The 15,332-nt window shown below is 42.8% G+C and overlaps 1 protein-coding gene across 2 annotated transcripts in view; it reads right to left on the minus strand.

Moving 5' to 3' along the window:
* The window catches only part of LOC143643145 (beta-galactosidase-1-like protein 2), a 47,048-nt gene extending 33,812 nt beyond the window's left edge, over positions 1-13,236 (minus strand). Inside the window, exons 1-3 of one of the 2 annotated variants that reach the window (XM_077111927.1) lie at positions 12,919-13,236; positions 11,328-11,420; positions 10,981-11,178 (exon numbers count right to left, since the gene is read on the minus strand). In XM_077111927.1, coding sequence (XP_076968042.1) covers positions 10,981-11,178; positions 11,328-11,419 — 290 coding nt within the window. In that variant the 5' untranslated portion in view covers position 11,420; positions 12,919-13,236. Of the gene's footprint in view, positions 1-10,980; positions 11,179-11,327; positions 11,421-12,833 lie in introns of both variants that reach the window. The other variant, XM_077111926.1, reaches the window with a different exon arrangement.
* Positions 13,237-15,332: the final 2,096 nt, after the last annotated feature.

Here is a 15,332-nt window from a genome sequence, read left to right on the forward strand (position 1 = left end):
TTGGGACATTTTCATGGCCTTAAAACTGTAAACTTGTAACTTAATAAATTCCCCCATGTAAATATAGGAACCAGGACCGTAAAAGTCCTAGAAGAAAATGTACAGAAGCATCTTCAAGATTTTGTGGTGGGCAATGGTTTCCTGGTCTTTATACCCAAAGCACAAGCAATGAAAGAAGAAACAGATCAATGGAACCTCCTCAAAATAAATGCTTTTGTGCTTCAAAGGACTTTGCCAAGAAAATGAAAAGACAGCCCACTCAATGGAAGAAAATATTTGGAAACCACAGGTCTGATAGGTGTTTAATATCCAGAATATATAAAGAATTCCTACAACTTAAGAATAAAAAGATACACAACCTTATTTAAAAATGGGCAAAAGCCTCAATCTTGGGGTCTGATCCTATGAAACTTACCTGACAAAGCATAGGCTAAGCCCACTTAAAATCAGGCCTAAAATTCACCACCAGAGAACCTCTTTTGTTGCTCAGGTGTGGCCTTTCTTTCTCAGCTAACATGACAAGCAAACTCCCTGCTCTCCCCTTTTCTATGTGGGATATGACTCCCAGGAGTGTAAATCTCCCTGGGAACATGGGGCAGAAATCCTAGAATGAGCTGGGACTCAGCATCAAGGGATTGAGAAAACTTTCTCAACAGAAAGGGGGAAGAAAGAAATGAGACAAAATAAAAAGTGTCAGAGGCTGAGAGATTTCAAACAGAGTTGAGAGGTTATCCTGGAGGTTATTCTTATGCATTATAGAGATAGCCCCTTTTTAGTTTAAGGTGTATTAGAATGACTAGAGGGAAGTGCCTGAAATGGTAGAACTGTGTTCCAGTAGCCATGTTTCTTGAAGATGATTGTATAATGATATAGCTTTCTCAGTGTGACTGTGTGATTGTGAAAACCTTGTGTCTGATGCTCCTTTTATCTACAGTATGGATAGATGAGTAAAAAATATGGCTAAAAAATAAACAAATAATAGGGGGAACAAATGTTAAAAAAAACATGGGCAGATTTGTATAGACACTTTTCCAAAAAGGAAATACAAATGGTGAAAAAACACATGAAAAGATGCTCAATATGACTAGCAATTTTGGAAATGAAAATCAAAACCACATTGAGATATCATTTCATGCCTACTAGAATGGTGTGCTGGTTTGAAATTTTATGTACCCCAGAAAAGCCTTGTTCTTCTAATCCGACTCAATATTGCAGGGTGGGACCCTATGATTAAATTGTTTCTATAGAGATATAATCTCCTCAATTGTTGGTGTGACATTTTGATTAGATGTAGCTGTGGCTTCACCCATTTAAGGTGTGTCTTGATTAGTTTACTGGAGTCCTTTAAAAGAGGAAATATTTTGGAGAAAGCTCAGGTCCAACAGAGATGCAAATATTTGGAGATGCTTGGAGTGCTGACAGAAAGAGCAGATGCCTAGACACAGACATTTGGAGGTGCAGAAAGAAAATGCTCCCAGGCAAATTTTTTAAACTAAAAGGACCAACAGATACCACATTCCTTCTCAACTGACAGAGGTGTTCTCTAGTGTAAACAGCCTAATGCAGAAGCCCGGAGAGTTCAGGATGGGAAGATGGGGCCAGGGAGTAAGCCAAGCCACAATCCTTGAATACACTACCCTTACCAGAGCAGGCCCATGATCCACGACTCATCCCACACCACATGCACCTGAACCCTGTCACCCGCCCCTACTCCCTGTGCTCCAAGGGCCCCCGCCCCACCAACCCCTCAAACGCATACCCACCCCACATTTCCACCCCCATTGCACTCACCCTTACCCCAGCCCAACCCACCTCTCCTGCAAAAGTGCAGTCTCCCCCCCCACCCGCCGTTCCCGAGCCTTACCTTCCTGCCCTACCCCCTGCAGGCAGTCCACAGCGCATAAAGGCTGCATAAGGAGCTGACCTCCATACCCAGGCTACACCTGCCCCCAGCCCATACAGTCGCTCAACTCCATCCCACCTCCCCCCCGCCACCACCCGTGAGCTCTGCGCGTGTGTACATCAGTTTAGACTCTCCCAGATATACACATACTGCACAGCCCCCCAGTCATGCCCCCCAGCTCTGGGGAAAAGTTGGCCTGCCCAGCCAGGCCACATCCACCCCAGGATCATGATAGTAGAGAGTTTGATTGAACGTCATAAATACTTGGAATCTCAGGTAGGACATGAGATTTTGTTGGTTTGTCCAGAGTGATGCCCCAATGAATCCCAGAGTGATTTGATCAGTGAGTGGAAAAGTATTTGCAAGCCCCCTTCGGGGAATGGTGAGAGTGGGGAGAAATTCAACTTCCCCAAGTTGAATTCTTGATATTCTCACAAGCAGTGTGGACAACCAAAGCTATAGGCTGAGCCCCCAGTCTTGGGGTTTGTTCATATGAAACTTAACCCCACAAAGGATAGGTCAAGTCTACTTAAAATTTAGGCCTAAGAGCCACCCCCAAGAGAGCCTCTTCTGTTGCTCAGATGTGGCCTCTCTCTCCAGCCAACATGACGAGCAGTCTCACCACTCTCCCCCTCTCTGTGTGGGACATGACTCCCAGGGGTGTGGACCTTCCTGGCAACGTGGGACACCCCACAAAGGATAGGTCAAGTCTACTTAAAATTTAGGCCTAAGAGCCACCCCCAAGAGAGCCTCTTCTGTTGCTCAGATGTGGCCTCTCTCTCCAGCCAACATGACGAGCAGTCTCACCACCCTCCCCCTCTCTGTGTGGGACATGACTCCCAGGGGTGTGGACCTTCCTGGCAACGTGGGACAGAGATCCTGGAATGAGCTGAGACTCAGCAGCAAGGGACTGAGAAAAACCCTAGAATGAGCTGAGAATTAACATCAAGGGATTGAGAGAACCTTCTCGACCAAAGGGGGAAGAGTGAAATGAGACTAAGTGTCAATGGCTGAGAGATTCCAAACAGAGTGGAGAGGTTATCCTGGAGGTTATTCTTACGCATTAAGTAGATATCACCTTGTTGTTCAAGATGTAGTGGAGAGGCTGGAGGGAACTGCCTGAAAATGTAGAGCTGTGTTCCAGTAGCCATGTTTCTTGATGATGATTGAACAATGATATAGCTTTCACAATGAGACTCTGTGAATGTGAAAACCTTGTGTCTGATGCTCTGTTTATCTACTACATCAACAGAAGAGTAGAACATATGGAATAAAAATAAATAATAGGGGGAACAAATGTTAAAATAAATTTAGTTTGAAATGCTAGTGGTAAATGAAAGCGAGGGGTAAGGGGTATGGTATGTATAATCTTTTTTTTCTCTGTTATCGTTTTATTTCTTTTTTGTTGCCTTTTTATTTCTTTTTCTAAATCAATGCAAATGTTCTAAGAAATGATGAATATGCAACTATATGATGATATTAAGAATTACTGATTGTATACGTAGAATGGAATGATATCTTAATGTTTTGTTTGTTGTTAATTTCTTAATTAGTAAAAAAACTAAAAAAAATTAATGTGCAAAGATCAGTAATGTTTCTATACAGAAGCAATGACCTATCTGAGGAGTCAGTTACAGAAAAAAATCCATTCAAAATAGCAACTAAAAGAATCAAATACTTAGGAATGAATTTAACTAAGGATGTAAAGGACTCATACACAGAAAACTACATAACATTGCTAAGAGAAATCAAAGAAAATCTAAATAGGTGGAAAGACATTCCCTGCTCATGGACAAGAAGATTAAATATAATTAAGATGTCAATTCTACCCAAATTGATCTACAGATTCAATGCAGTACCAATCAAAATTCCAAAAACCTACTCTGAAGACTTGGAAAAGCTAGTTACCAAATTCATCTGAAAAGGAAAGAGACCCTGAGTAGCTAAAAGCATCCTAAAAAAGAAGAATGACATGGGAGAATTAATACTTCCTGACTTTAAAACTTATTATAAAGCCACAGTGGTCAAAACAGCATGGTACTGGCACAAAGATAGAAATATTGATCAATCGAACCAAATTGAGAGAGAACACTAGTTTCTCTCAAACTAGAAAGACCACTGTTCTAGTTTGCTAGCTGCCGGAATGCAACACACCAGAGACGGATTGGTTTTTAATAAAAGGGGATTTATTCTGTTAGTTCTTCAGAGGAAAGGCAGCTTTCAACTGAGGTTCTTTCTTACGTGGGAAGGCACAGGGTGATCTCTGCTGGCCTTCTCTCCAGGCCTCTGGGTTCCAACATCTTTCCCCAGAGTGATTCCTTTCTGCATCTCCAAAGGCCTGGGCTAAGCTGCGAGTGCTGAGATGAGGTATGCTGAGCTGCTTAGGCTGTGCTACATTGAGCTCTCTCTCTTAAGCACCAGCCAATTAAGTTAAACATCATTCATTACAGCAGGCACACCTCTTAGCCAACTGCAGATGTAATGAGTAACAGATGAGGTTCACACACCATTGGCTCATGTCCACAGCAATAGATCTAGACACCTTCACCTGGCCAAGTTGACAACTGAATCTAACTACCACAACCACCAAATTTATGGTCAACCGATGCTTGACAAGGCCCCTAAATCTACTGAACTGGGATAAAATAGTCGTTTCAATAAATGGGCATGGGAGAACTGGATATCAATAACCAAAATGAAAGAGAACCCTTACCTTATACCCCATACAAAAATTAACTCAGAGTGGATCAAACACTTAAATACAAGAATTAGCACCACAAATCTTCTAAAAGTAAAGGTAGGGAAACATCTTTAAGACCTAGTAATAGGAGGTGGCTTTCTAATCTTTACACCCAAAGCACAAGCAACAAAAGAAAAAATAGATAAATGCGAACTCCTCAAAATCAAATGCTTTTGCACCTCAAAAGACTTTGTCAAAAAAGGTGAAGAGGCAGCCAACTCAATGGGAGAAAATACTTGGAAATCACATATTGGACAAATATTTGATATCCTTTATACATAAAAAATCCATACAACTCAACAACAAAGGAACAAACAACCCATTTATAAAATGGGCTCAAGAAATGAATAGGCATTTTTCTGAAGAGCAAATACAGATGGCTCAAAAGCACATGAAGGGCAACAGTGGCTCAGTGGAACAGTTCTCGCATGCCGGAGACCTGGGTTCAATTCCCAGCGCCTGCCCATGTAATAAAAAAAGGTACAGGAAGAGATGCTCATTTTCATTAGCTATAAGGGAAATGCATATCAAGACTGCAATGAGATACCACCTCACACCCATAAGTATGGCTGCTATTAAACAAACAGGAAACTATAAATGTTGGAGAGGATGTGGAGAAATTGGGACACTTATGCACTGTTGGTGGGAATGTATACTGGTGCAGCCACTAGGGAAGACAATTTGGCGGTTCCTTAGGAAACTAAATATCGAGTTGCCTTCTGACCCAGCAATACCACTATTAGGCATATACCCAGAACTGCTGAAAGCAGAGACACAAACAGACATTTTCACACCAATATTCATAGCAGCGTTATTCACAATCACCAAAAGATGGAAACAAACCAAATGCCTATCAACAGATGAATGGATTAACAAAATGTGGTATATACATATGATGGACTATTATGTGCAGTAAGACAAAATGATGCCCTGAAGCACATGACAAGATGGATGAGCCTTGAGGACATAATGCTGAGTGAAAGAAGACAGATACAAAAGGATAGATACTGTGTGACTCCACTTTTATGGCAATGATAATGGTAAAATCAGAGGCTTATAATACAGAATATAGGGGAGTTAGAGATATTTAGAATCTAGAGATGGGTGAATGGTTAGCTAATGATATTGAACTCAAATGTAAGGGAATAGATAGAAGCAGAGAGGTTCTCTATGGGTCTATAAGTGATATTACCATATTAAAGGTGACCAAGATTGAAAATGATTGTATAGACCTATGTGTCCCATTGTTTAACACTAGAAATATAAATGAGTTCTTACAAGTATGCTTCATGTGCAAAGAGTGTTTAAGTCCAGGGTACAGGGAGAAAACTGCTATTGCATGTTATGGGCTATGTTTAACAGTAAAACCTCAGCAGTATCACAGCAACAGCAGGGGTAAATAATGGGGGGAGGAACAAGATTTAAGGGGAGGTTTAGATTTCTTATTTGGTGAGAGTGTGTTTATTTGTATTTTTCTCTTGGTTACAATGAAATTATTTAAAATTGAGAGTGTTGATGGACTGTGGCCTTTGGGCATTATACATGATGTCCAGTGAACGCAGGTGGCTGAAGGATGCACTGGCTGAAAATTAGATTGGTAAATGATGGTGTATACATATGATTGAATATTGTAGGAACAACATTCCGAGGCATGCAATGATGTGAAAGAACCTGTGAGACATGTGGTAAGGCAAAATAAACCAGAAATGAAAGAACATTGATTGTATGGTCTCCTTTAGAAAATGCTTATAAGAAAACAGGGGCCTAGATTGTAAGCTCTTACAGCAGACCCATTTAGTTTAGAGTGGCAATTCCTGGATTTTGAGAGGCTGTTTCATATATCTATAACCTGGTATTTAGAGATAAGAGTGAAACCAATCAGATTGGGATTAAGGTAATTCAGAACACAGGGGTAAGGCAGACATTGCCTAAATTTTAGAACCTCACCTACTCTTTGAGACCAAAGGAAGAAAGGTTTATTTTGACTGGAACCTAAATTTTCTGTGGCACATAATCTAACTCTACCTGTCTGGATAGCTCATTTGAACAACTGAAATGCAGGGAACAATTGCAACACAGAATAAGAATGAGGGCCTTTAATCCTGTGCAGTTTAATGTAAACCTGGATACACCCTAGAATATAGTAAGCAGATAATCAAAAAGTATTGGCAAAGTTCCTTGAGGGATGAGAGAAAATATATGGAACAATTAACCTTACCATCAGGGAAACCCCTGATACTGTGTCAAACAATAGGGACACCAAAATCAATAGAACATGCCCTTGATCATAAGGCTTGTTCTTGTGAAGCTTATGTAGGTAGCAAAGAAGCTTAGCCTAAGCTAAGCTAAGATGCTAAGAAACTAGCTTAACCTAAGAGTTACTTCTGCAGAACCTCTTTTGTTGCTCAGATGTTGCCTCACTCTTTCGAAGCCCAACTCTGCAAGTGAAATCATTGCCTTTCCACCTTACATCAGACATGACATCCAGGGGTGAAAGTCTCCCTGGTGGCATAGGAGTTAACAACCAGGGATGAGTCCGGCCCTGGTACTGTGGGATCAACAATGCCATCCTGACAAAAGGGGGAAAAGAAGTGTAATTAATAAAGTATCAGTGGCTGAGAGAGTTCAAATAGAGTTGAGAGGTCACTTTTATACAAGCTTCAGTTAGACATTGCTACCTATCATTACTTGTAAACCAAAATCAAAGCCATTCCAGCCAATCCTAAAGAATACCAAGGGCAATATATAAAATTCTACAGTTTTCATGCACTAGGGTAACTTTCCAGAAACCTAAACCTCCAGATGGGTCCCTGAACCAGGTAAGTCCTGAGACCTAGGGGGCCCAGCTTCTCCAGAACATCAGCTAGTTCCATCTCCCTACCCCATATTAGTGACAGCTCCTTCTAACATGAAAAAGTGAGAATGGCCATAGCCCAAATACCCTAAAGAGTCAGATAGAAAGATCAAAGGTAATAGTGGACTTATATAGAGAAGGTAGAGTTTAACAAACAAGTATGCTTGCTGAATCATTAAAGTGATATTTATTTTAGTCTGAAGTACCTTAGAGAAGCTAGAAGTAAAAATCTAAAATTGTGGAATTGCGACAACATATCAAACTCTGAAATCTGTTCTACAACTAATTGTTGTGCTGTGCTTTGAAATTTACTGCTTTTTTGTATATATGTTATTTGTATTGTATATTTTGTACATATATGTTTTCTTTTACAAAAATATTGCATATTTTGTATACATATGCTTTCTTTTACAAAAAAAGAAAAAACATTGATTATGATGATAAAAAATATTTATTCCTTTTAGTCTCCTATATTCTGGGGCAGCTAGAAGGAAAAATCTGAGAGGATGGTATGGCCGCCCATGACAAACTCTGGGATCTGTCCTGTAACTACCTGTAGAAGAGTGTTTTGAAACTGTTTTCTTTTTGTTTCTTTGCTTTGTATATATGTTATACTACACAATAAAAAACATTTAAAAAGAAATGTTAGGAAATCCCTATGGTGTGCTTGCTGGCCCTTCTCCCACTGCCCCTTAGCTTGGTGTGAAAATGACCCACCTAGGCTTCCAATTTAGGTCCCTCATGCCTGTCCCAAAGGGGCAAAGAAACCCTTGTGCACATACTAGGGTGCATGTATGTCTAAGCCCATCTTTCTGGTGGAATCCTGAAAGACTGACAGAGGACACCCATCATAGGCTTGCCATCCTAGAACATGCCCAGTGCATAGAAGTGGCTCACAGGACAGCGATAGTACTGTGAGAGAATAGTCAAATTGAAGCTGCCTGGGGGAAAGGATTACTGACCATAGGACAAACAGCGTAACACCTGGGACCAGGAAGAAATGTGATTTCCTAGGGGAAAAGTGACATTCAGTCCCATGTAAATGGAAAAATTCCTAAGGCCATGTATAATGCATGCATGCCCAGGACGACATATGTCACATTCCTGACAAAAGACATGTTCAAGTTTAGTCCCTGTTGCTATAGATGTGAACCCATTTTAAATAGTATGCTTGAATATGTTACAGTAAGTCAGGGTGTAGGTTTATTAATGAATAGGATCTTTGAAGATTCTATTTAGGTGTGGCTAAATGAATCAGGGTGGGTCTTAAAACATATTAATGAAAGCCTTATAAAGGTAAGCCTGGAGATGGAGGAGTCAGAAAAAGTCACAGGGAGAAAACAGAAGTCAGCAGAAACAAGAAGATCAGACATGAGAGAGTGATAACCATGTGATGGCAGGTAGAGATGCAAGCCAAGGAATTCCAAGCTAGCATCAGAATACTACAGCCTTCGGGAACAAAGCATGTGCTTGCTGGAGCCCTGATGTTTTACTTCTAGCCTCACAAACTGTGAGCCAATCAATTACCAGTACTGAGGCTACTCATAGTGTGGTATTTGTCATAGCAGCCCTGACAAACTAAGAAAAGACGCATGCTCATGAAAGACTGTGAAGGACCTTATACTTTTGCCTCAGGCTGTTCTTTAAACTCTATTTTAGCAGGCGAAGCTCTGAGAACTCTTGCATGGGCCAATCTGTGAAGACTGGAAAGGTGTTTTCCTTCTTTACTTTTCTTCTCTCTTTTTTTGTTAGCTCCTGACATTGAGGGAATTCTCTTTCAAAACACTAGCTGAATACAAGCTTAAGAAACAGATGCCTCAATGACTAAATTCTAGAGATAACACATTAAAAGATTGAAAGGTCCAGTGTGCAACAAGAGATTACAAAGTATACAAAGGACCAGGAAGCGATGACTCATGTAAAGGAACAAGATAAACATTAGAAGCCATCAATGAGTAATGCCAGACCTTGGACATACCAAAGATTTTTTATAAATTGTCCTAAATATGCTCAAGGAGCAAAAAGAAAACATGACAAAGAACTAAAGGGAATCAAGAAAATGTAGAGAAACAAAAAAGTAATGCCAATAAGAAGATAGAAGTCATAAAAGGAAACCAAACAGAGTTGACGGCCACAATAACAGAAATAAAAAATTCCCCAGAGGGATTCAATAGGAAGGAAGGAAGGAAGAAAAGCAGGAGAGAAGGAAAGAAAGAAAGAAATAAGTATTAAAAATACTGGCTAAAAATTATGAAATCCCAAAATTATGAAACCACTAATGTGGTTACATAGTATATATTCTTGGTCTTAGGAAATATACATGGATTTCTTAAGTGTCAAAGGAGAACCTATTTTCAAATGTTCAGATAAATAGAGATAGAATGATGGGTATAAGGTAGGATTTAACAAATGAGTATGATTGCTGGATCATTATATTGATATTTCTTTTAGTCTCCGGTATCTCAGAGCAGCTAAAAGTAAAAACTTAAAATTGTGGAGTTGTAACCCATACCAAACTCTGAAATCTGTTCTACAACTAATTGTTGCAGTGTGCTTTGAAATGTATTGTTTTATATATATATATGTTATTTTTCACAATAAAGTGAAAAAAAGTCAATTTGATGTTAAATGCACAGCTCTGTGATGATATTGTGAACCACTGAGTGTGCACTTTGGGTGATTACATGGTAAGTGAATGTATAATGTATATCAATAAAAAATAAATAATTATTCAATCACCGGTGCCTGTCCATGTAAAAAATAATAATAATTAAAAATTCATTCTTAGAATATGCTTCTTGTTGCTATTATAAATGGCATTTTTCTAATTTAAAAATATTTTCAAATTACTTATGACAGTATATATATACAGATAAAACTGATTTTTCTGTATTGAAAAAAGATAGAATCATGTAACAAATGGGACTAAAATGTTAAATTTGGTAAATCTGGGTATCTAGGTAAATGTCATATTCAAGTTCTCTGCATTGGTTTTGTATTATTTTCATCTCTATAAATTTGAAATTATTTCAAAATAAAAGGTTAAAAAAAAACTGCCAAGGACTGAGAGAGTGGAAATCAGCCCAAACTGAATGAAAAGGGAGAACCAGCATCGCCATTTTGAGACTGAGACGTAGATACAAAGTCAGGTGCAAAACTGATAGGAAACAAGTTTCTCCCAAGGTCATGTAGCAATTGTGAAAGGCCATCAACATCTCTGAATAACTACTGCTTCCTCTCACCTGTCACACCTCTGACCCTCTTTGCTACACCTGTCTGTTATTGGGGATGTCCAATTGCTAAGTGGCCCTGGCCTCATGCCAGTACCCAATCTTTTGTTAATCCTCACTTCTCCTAATCAAGTCTGAAACAATACCCTATCCAGAATTACCCCCTACTCTTCCTAGACCCCGTCAGAATCCCTCATGGAACCTAAACCTCACAGGAGATGTTTCTCTTCTCTTGGCTGAGAGTGGCACTCACGTGGTGACGGTATTGAAGCCGCAGGCCCTCAGCTTCAGCAAGCGGTCCCGCCAGTATTCCCGGGGCACCCGGAAGTAGTGGATGGTTCCCGCTATGATCAGGAACGGGAAACCGTCAAGTTCGAACTTTGAGCCCTCCACTTTCAGACCTGCACCTCGCCTCTGCAGGTGGAAGGGGGTCAGGTGAGTTTGGTTAATCCTGCAAGGACAAAGGAAGCACATAAAGTCCTAGAGATATTACTTAAGAATGCAGTAAAAGAGCAGCTGGGCAAGGTCTTTCCTGGAGGGAGCCTCGGGCACACCTCCAGGAGAATGAGAAACCGGCCTTTTCCTACCTCCTCAGCATACCTGGATGATGGGTTGTATGTGGGCTGAGCCATCACTGATATGGCTGAAGACAGGCACAGAATGCACTCAAGTCTCATCTGGAAGGCGGACATGCTGAACAGATAAAATAGAAGATGGGTCAGAGGGATTAGGCAAAGGAGGGAAGGGAGAGTTGGGGTCTGAGGAATGCAGGACCTGGCGGAAAGAGAGGAGAGAGGGGGTCCCCACTGGAAGGCAGAATCCTGGAGCAGTTGTCCCACAGTCTCTCCACCACATGCAATCATCATAGACAGAACACCTCAAGGCCAGGACCCCCACCCCCCTCCAGCTGTCTACCACCTGGAGAGAGATGAACTGCATGGGACAGCCTCTGCTAAAGGGGTGGGTTTTCAGATCCGTTTGCTTCTTAGAGGATCAAGCTTCAGTCAAAGAACATTTTGCCAAACAGAATAACCTCTGAGAAATTTGGCTGGGACCACCGATTCCTAAGGATTGAACTACCCTTTATTCAGATACACGGCAGAAAACTGGTTAGGATGTAAGGTCAGATTCCTCTAGAGTGAGGTCCCCATTTCTGTCTCCAAGCTAACCGTCCACTTCCCTGCCACTGTACGACTCCCCCCACGAGGTCCCAGAACACATGGCACTTGCTGCATATATTGGGAGAAATGCTGAGTCTGGGGTGGACGGAAGGGAGCTTCACGGCAGCTCAGACGGCTTGTGGGTCTGGGACCCCGAGGGGTGCCCCGCCGACCTTGGCCGCATCCCCAGGGCCCGGAACAGTGTCTAAAATCATAGTTGGATATTTTTGGAACACATGAATGAGCAACCAGAATCAACAAAACGTCCGTGACGCCACCAGAAAACTCAGCTTTGCCGTCTGCTTGGCAAATAGCAGTTTATGCGGAACGCGCGGGAGAGGAGTTAGGGTGACAAAAGGGAAGTTAGAACGCGGGCGGCGGTCAGGCAAAGCCAGGCCCGGGGAAGAAATGCAGCCACCGCCCTTTCGGCAGGATTGGGGCAGTGGAGGTTGAGGTGCACCAGGTTACCCATTGCGGGCTTGGCTTCTGAAGGGTGCAGGGAAAACCAGAATGAGTTCGAGGACGCTGGAGCAGGGATTCTCAGGGGGAAGTGAGAAGGGAGAAGCAGAACTCCAGGTTAAGGAGAGGAGGGGCCCCGCGGAAAGAATCTGGGGTGACAGCTCTACACACACAAGGGGGCTGTCCAGAGCAAGGGCGCCAGGACTGCGGAGTCGCCCAGGGCTGGAGAGGGGCCCAGGTAGAGGCACCAGGGAATCCCAGAGCGCTCGTGGACAGATTCTGCAGTCAGAGGCCGCCGCTCCACCTCTCAGCAGGTGTCCCTCGACCTGCGCCCGGGCCGCGGCCGCCCTGCTAGCCTGCAAGGTGCGAGTACGAGCGGCGGGCACTTGAGATACGTCCCGCCCCCACGCGTCCCTCCGGTGCAAGTTCCCTCTCTCAGGCAGACCCCTCCTTCGGGGCAGAACCCCCTCCCAGGTAGATCCCTTACCCCGGCAGACGCCCCTCCCAGGCGGCCCTCCCTTCTGGGGCAGAAAGCACCCGGTCTCTGGCAGAGCCTCCCCTCCGGGTCAGACCTTTTCTCCTGGCAGGCCCGACCCTCCGCCCGCGCCCGGGCGGGGCCGCCTCCCCCGGGGATACAATTGCTGTGAGTGCCAGTGGCTTTGCTGGGTCGGTTGGTTTTACCGCCCACGGATCCCCGAGGCTGGCTTTGACCTTTCCGAATTATGCCGATGATGTAGCTAAGGATCAGGAAAGCCAAGAGTTGCCTGGCGTCTGGCTCAGAGAGGCGGCCTGATCAGGTTCTGGGCTAGTTATGAGTGTGGTTTCAGCCTCGTCTGTAGTCCTCACTGAAAAGGACTTTCCACACACTCGCCTGGCCATAGGAGGGTGACCCATCCTCCTGGAAGTCCAAGCTAGAGTCTGGAGGCAACTTTCACCAGTGGTTTACAAACCAGGGCTCCCCCTTGCTAGGTGCTGAGATGCAAATAAATAAGAAAAGAAAGATTGCCTTCCCTAGTCGATTTAAGAGACCTGTAGGAAACTCAGCCATCCTGCTTTAAAGCCAGTAACTTGACTGTGCCCAAGGCTGTAGCTCACAGAGGCAGTCCCCACCAGGAACACACCAGAAGATTCCCAGTTCCAGCCCAGATCTACCGAAGCTGAAACTCTGGGATGGGGCCATACATTCTGTGTTGTAACAAACTCTCAAGACCATTCTGCATGCTGAAGTTGGCCCGCTACCTGTCTGGAGCTTCCCCTGTATATGGGTGTGGAGTATGGGGGAGAAGTAGGGAGAATCTAATGTTGACTTCACCAGTGTGTTTGGGTTGGCCCTTCTTTCAGCCTGCTGGGGTGGGAGAGTGAGGCCCACTTAAAATTCACACAGCTGAATTCATATAATCCAGATCCAGTTTCCCAAGGAAGATAATAAACTCTCCTCTTCATAGACACTGTGCACCATAATAACAATCCTTATTTTAAGAAATGTTTACCACATTTTAAGTGAATCTTTAAAATTTAAATTTACCAGTAACAACTAGAGTAGTTGTTACTTCCCGCTCCCTAGATCCAATCAGTATAAGGTCATCAATAAAATGGACTAGCATGACGTCTTGTGGAAGAGAAAGGGGTTCAAGTCCCCTACAGACTCAATTATGACACAGAGATGGAGAGTTGATATACCTCTGAGGTAGGATGGGAAAGGTATATTGTTGGCCTTGCTAGCTGAAAGCAAACTGTTTCTGGTTGTCTTTCTAAAAGGTATGGAGATAAAAGCATTTACCAGATCAATAGCTGCATACCAGGTACTATGGGATGCGTTGATTTGTTCAAGCAATGATACCAACTCTGGAATAGCAGTTGCAAATGGTGTCACCACATGGTTAAGTTTATGATAATTCAGTGTCATCCTCCGAGATCCATCTGTTTTCTGCACAGGCCAAATAAGAGAGTTGAATGGGGAAGTGGTTGGAATCACCACCCCTACATCTGTCAAATCCTTGAAGGTGGCACGAATCTCTGTAATTCTTCCAGGAATGCAATATTGCTTTTGGTTTACTGTTTTCCTATGTAGAGACTGTTCTATGGCCTCCAATGTCTGGAAACTAATGTAAGGATTCTGCCAGTTACTGAGTATGTCTATTCCAATTATGAATTCCATTACTGGGAATATAATCACAGGATGGGTTCAGGGACCAGCCAGATCCACTGTGAGCTGGACATGGGTTGAAATTCTGTTGACTGCTGACTACCATAAGTCCCTATTCTGGTGAACCACAGTGACACTTTGGACTCCTGGGATTAGTGTCACTTCTGAGCCGTGGTCCAGTAATCCCTGAAAAATCTGATCATTTCTTTTCCCTAATGTACAGTCATCCTGGTAAAAGGCCATAGGTCCCTTCGGGGGAAAGCTTGGAGAAAGATAAACAGTATGAGTTTTTGGCAGTGTAGCAAAGTCCACCCTCAAGGGGACCTGGCCTTCTCTTCATTCAAGGAGTTCTTTATCTGAAAACTGTCTCAAATCTGGGAGTTGATTGATGGGCTATGACTCTCTGTTTTGATTATTCAAATTAGACTTCTGTTCACTTGACCTAGAAGTCTTCTGCTTATACATGTCAAATAAGAATTTAATGGACTGCTCATCTATTTCACTTCTAGTTGCCCCATGATCAATTGCCAATGCCATAGGTCTCTGTGAGTTAGACTATTCTGATTACTGCTTTGACTCTGCCAGGCCTACCTTGTCTTTGGTGATTAAGTGCTGCCATTTGGCCCCTGCCAGCCTGGGGATCCAAACATTTTAATTACAATGAGAACCCCAGTTCAGTGGCAGCATCTCCAACTGCAATTCCTGACCTACAGAAAAGACCATCCACAGAGCTCTTCAAGGATGCTGGCGCTCCCCTCAAGAATTAATTTCTCACTATCATGGTGACAGATGTGTCCTTTGGATGTTCCTGAGGTGGGTGAGCATATCTTACATGATAAA

The sequence above is a fragment of the Tamandua tetradactyla genome, chromosome 8 (assembly GCF_023851605.1).
Source record: "Tamandua tetradactyla isolate mTamTet1 chromosome 8, mTamTet1.pri, whole genome shotgun sequence".
In the NCBI taxonomy this organism is placed as follows: domain Eukaryota; kingdom Metazoa; phylum Chordata; class Mammalia; order Pilosa; family Myrmecophagidae; genus Tamandua; species Tamandua tetradactyla.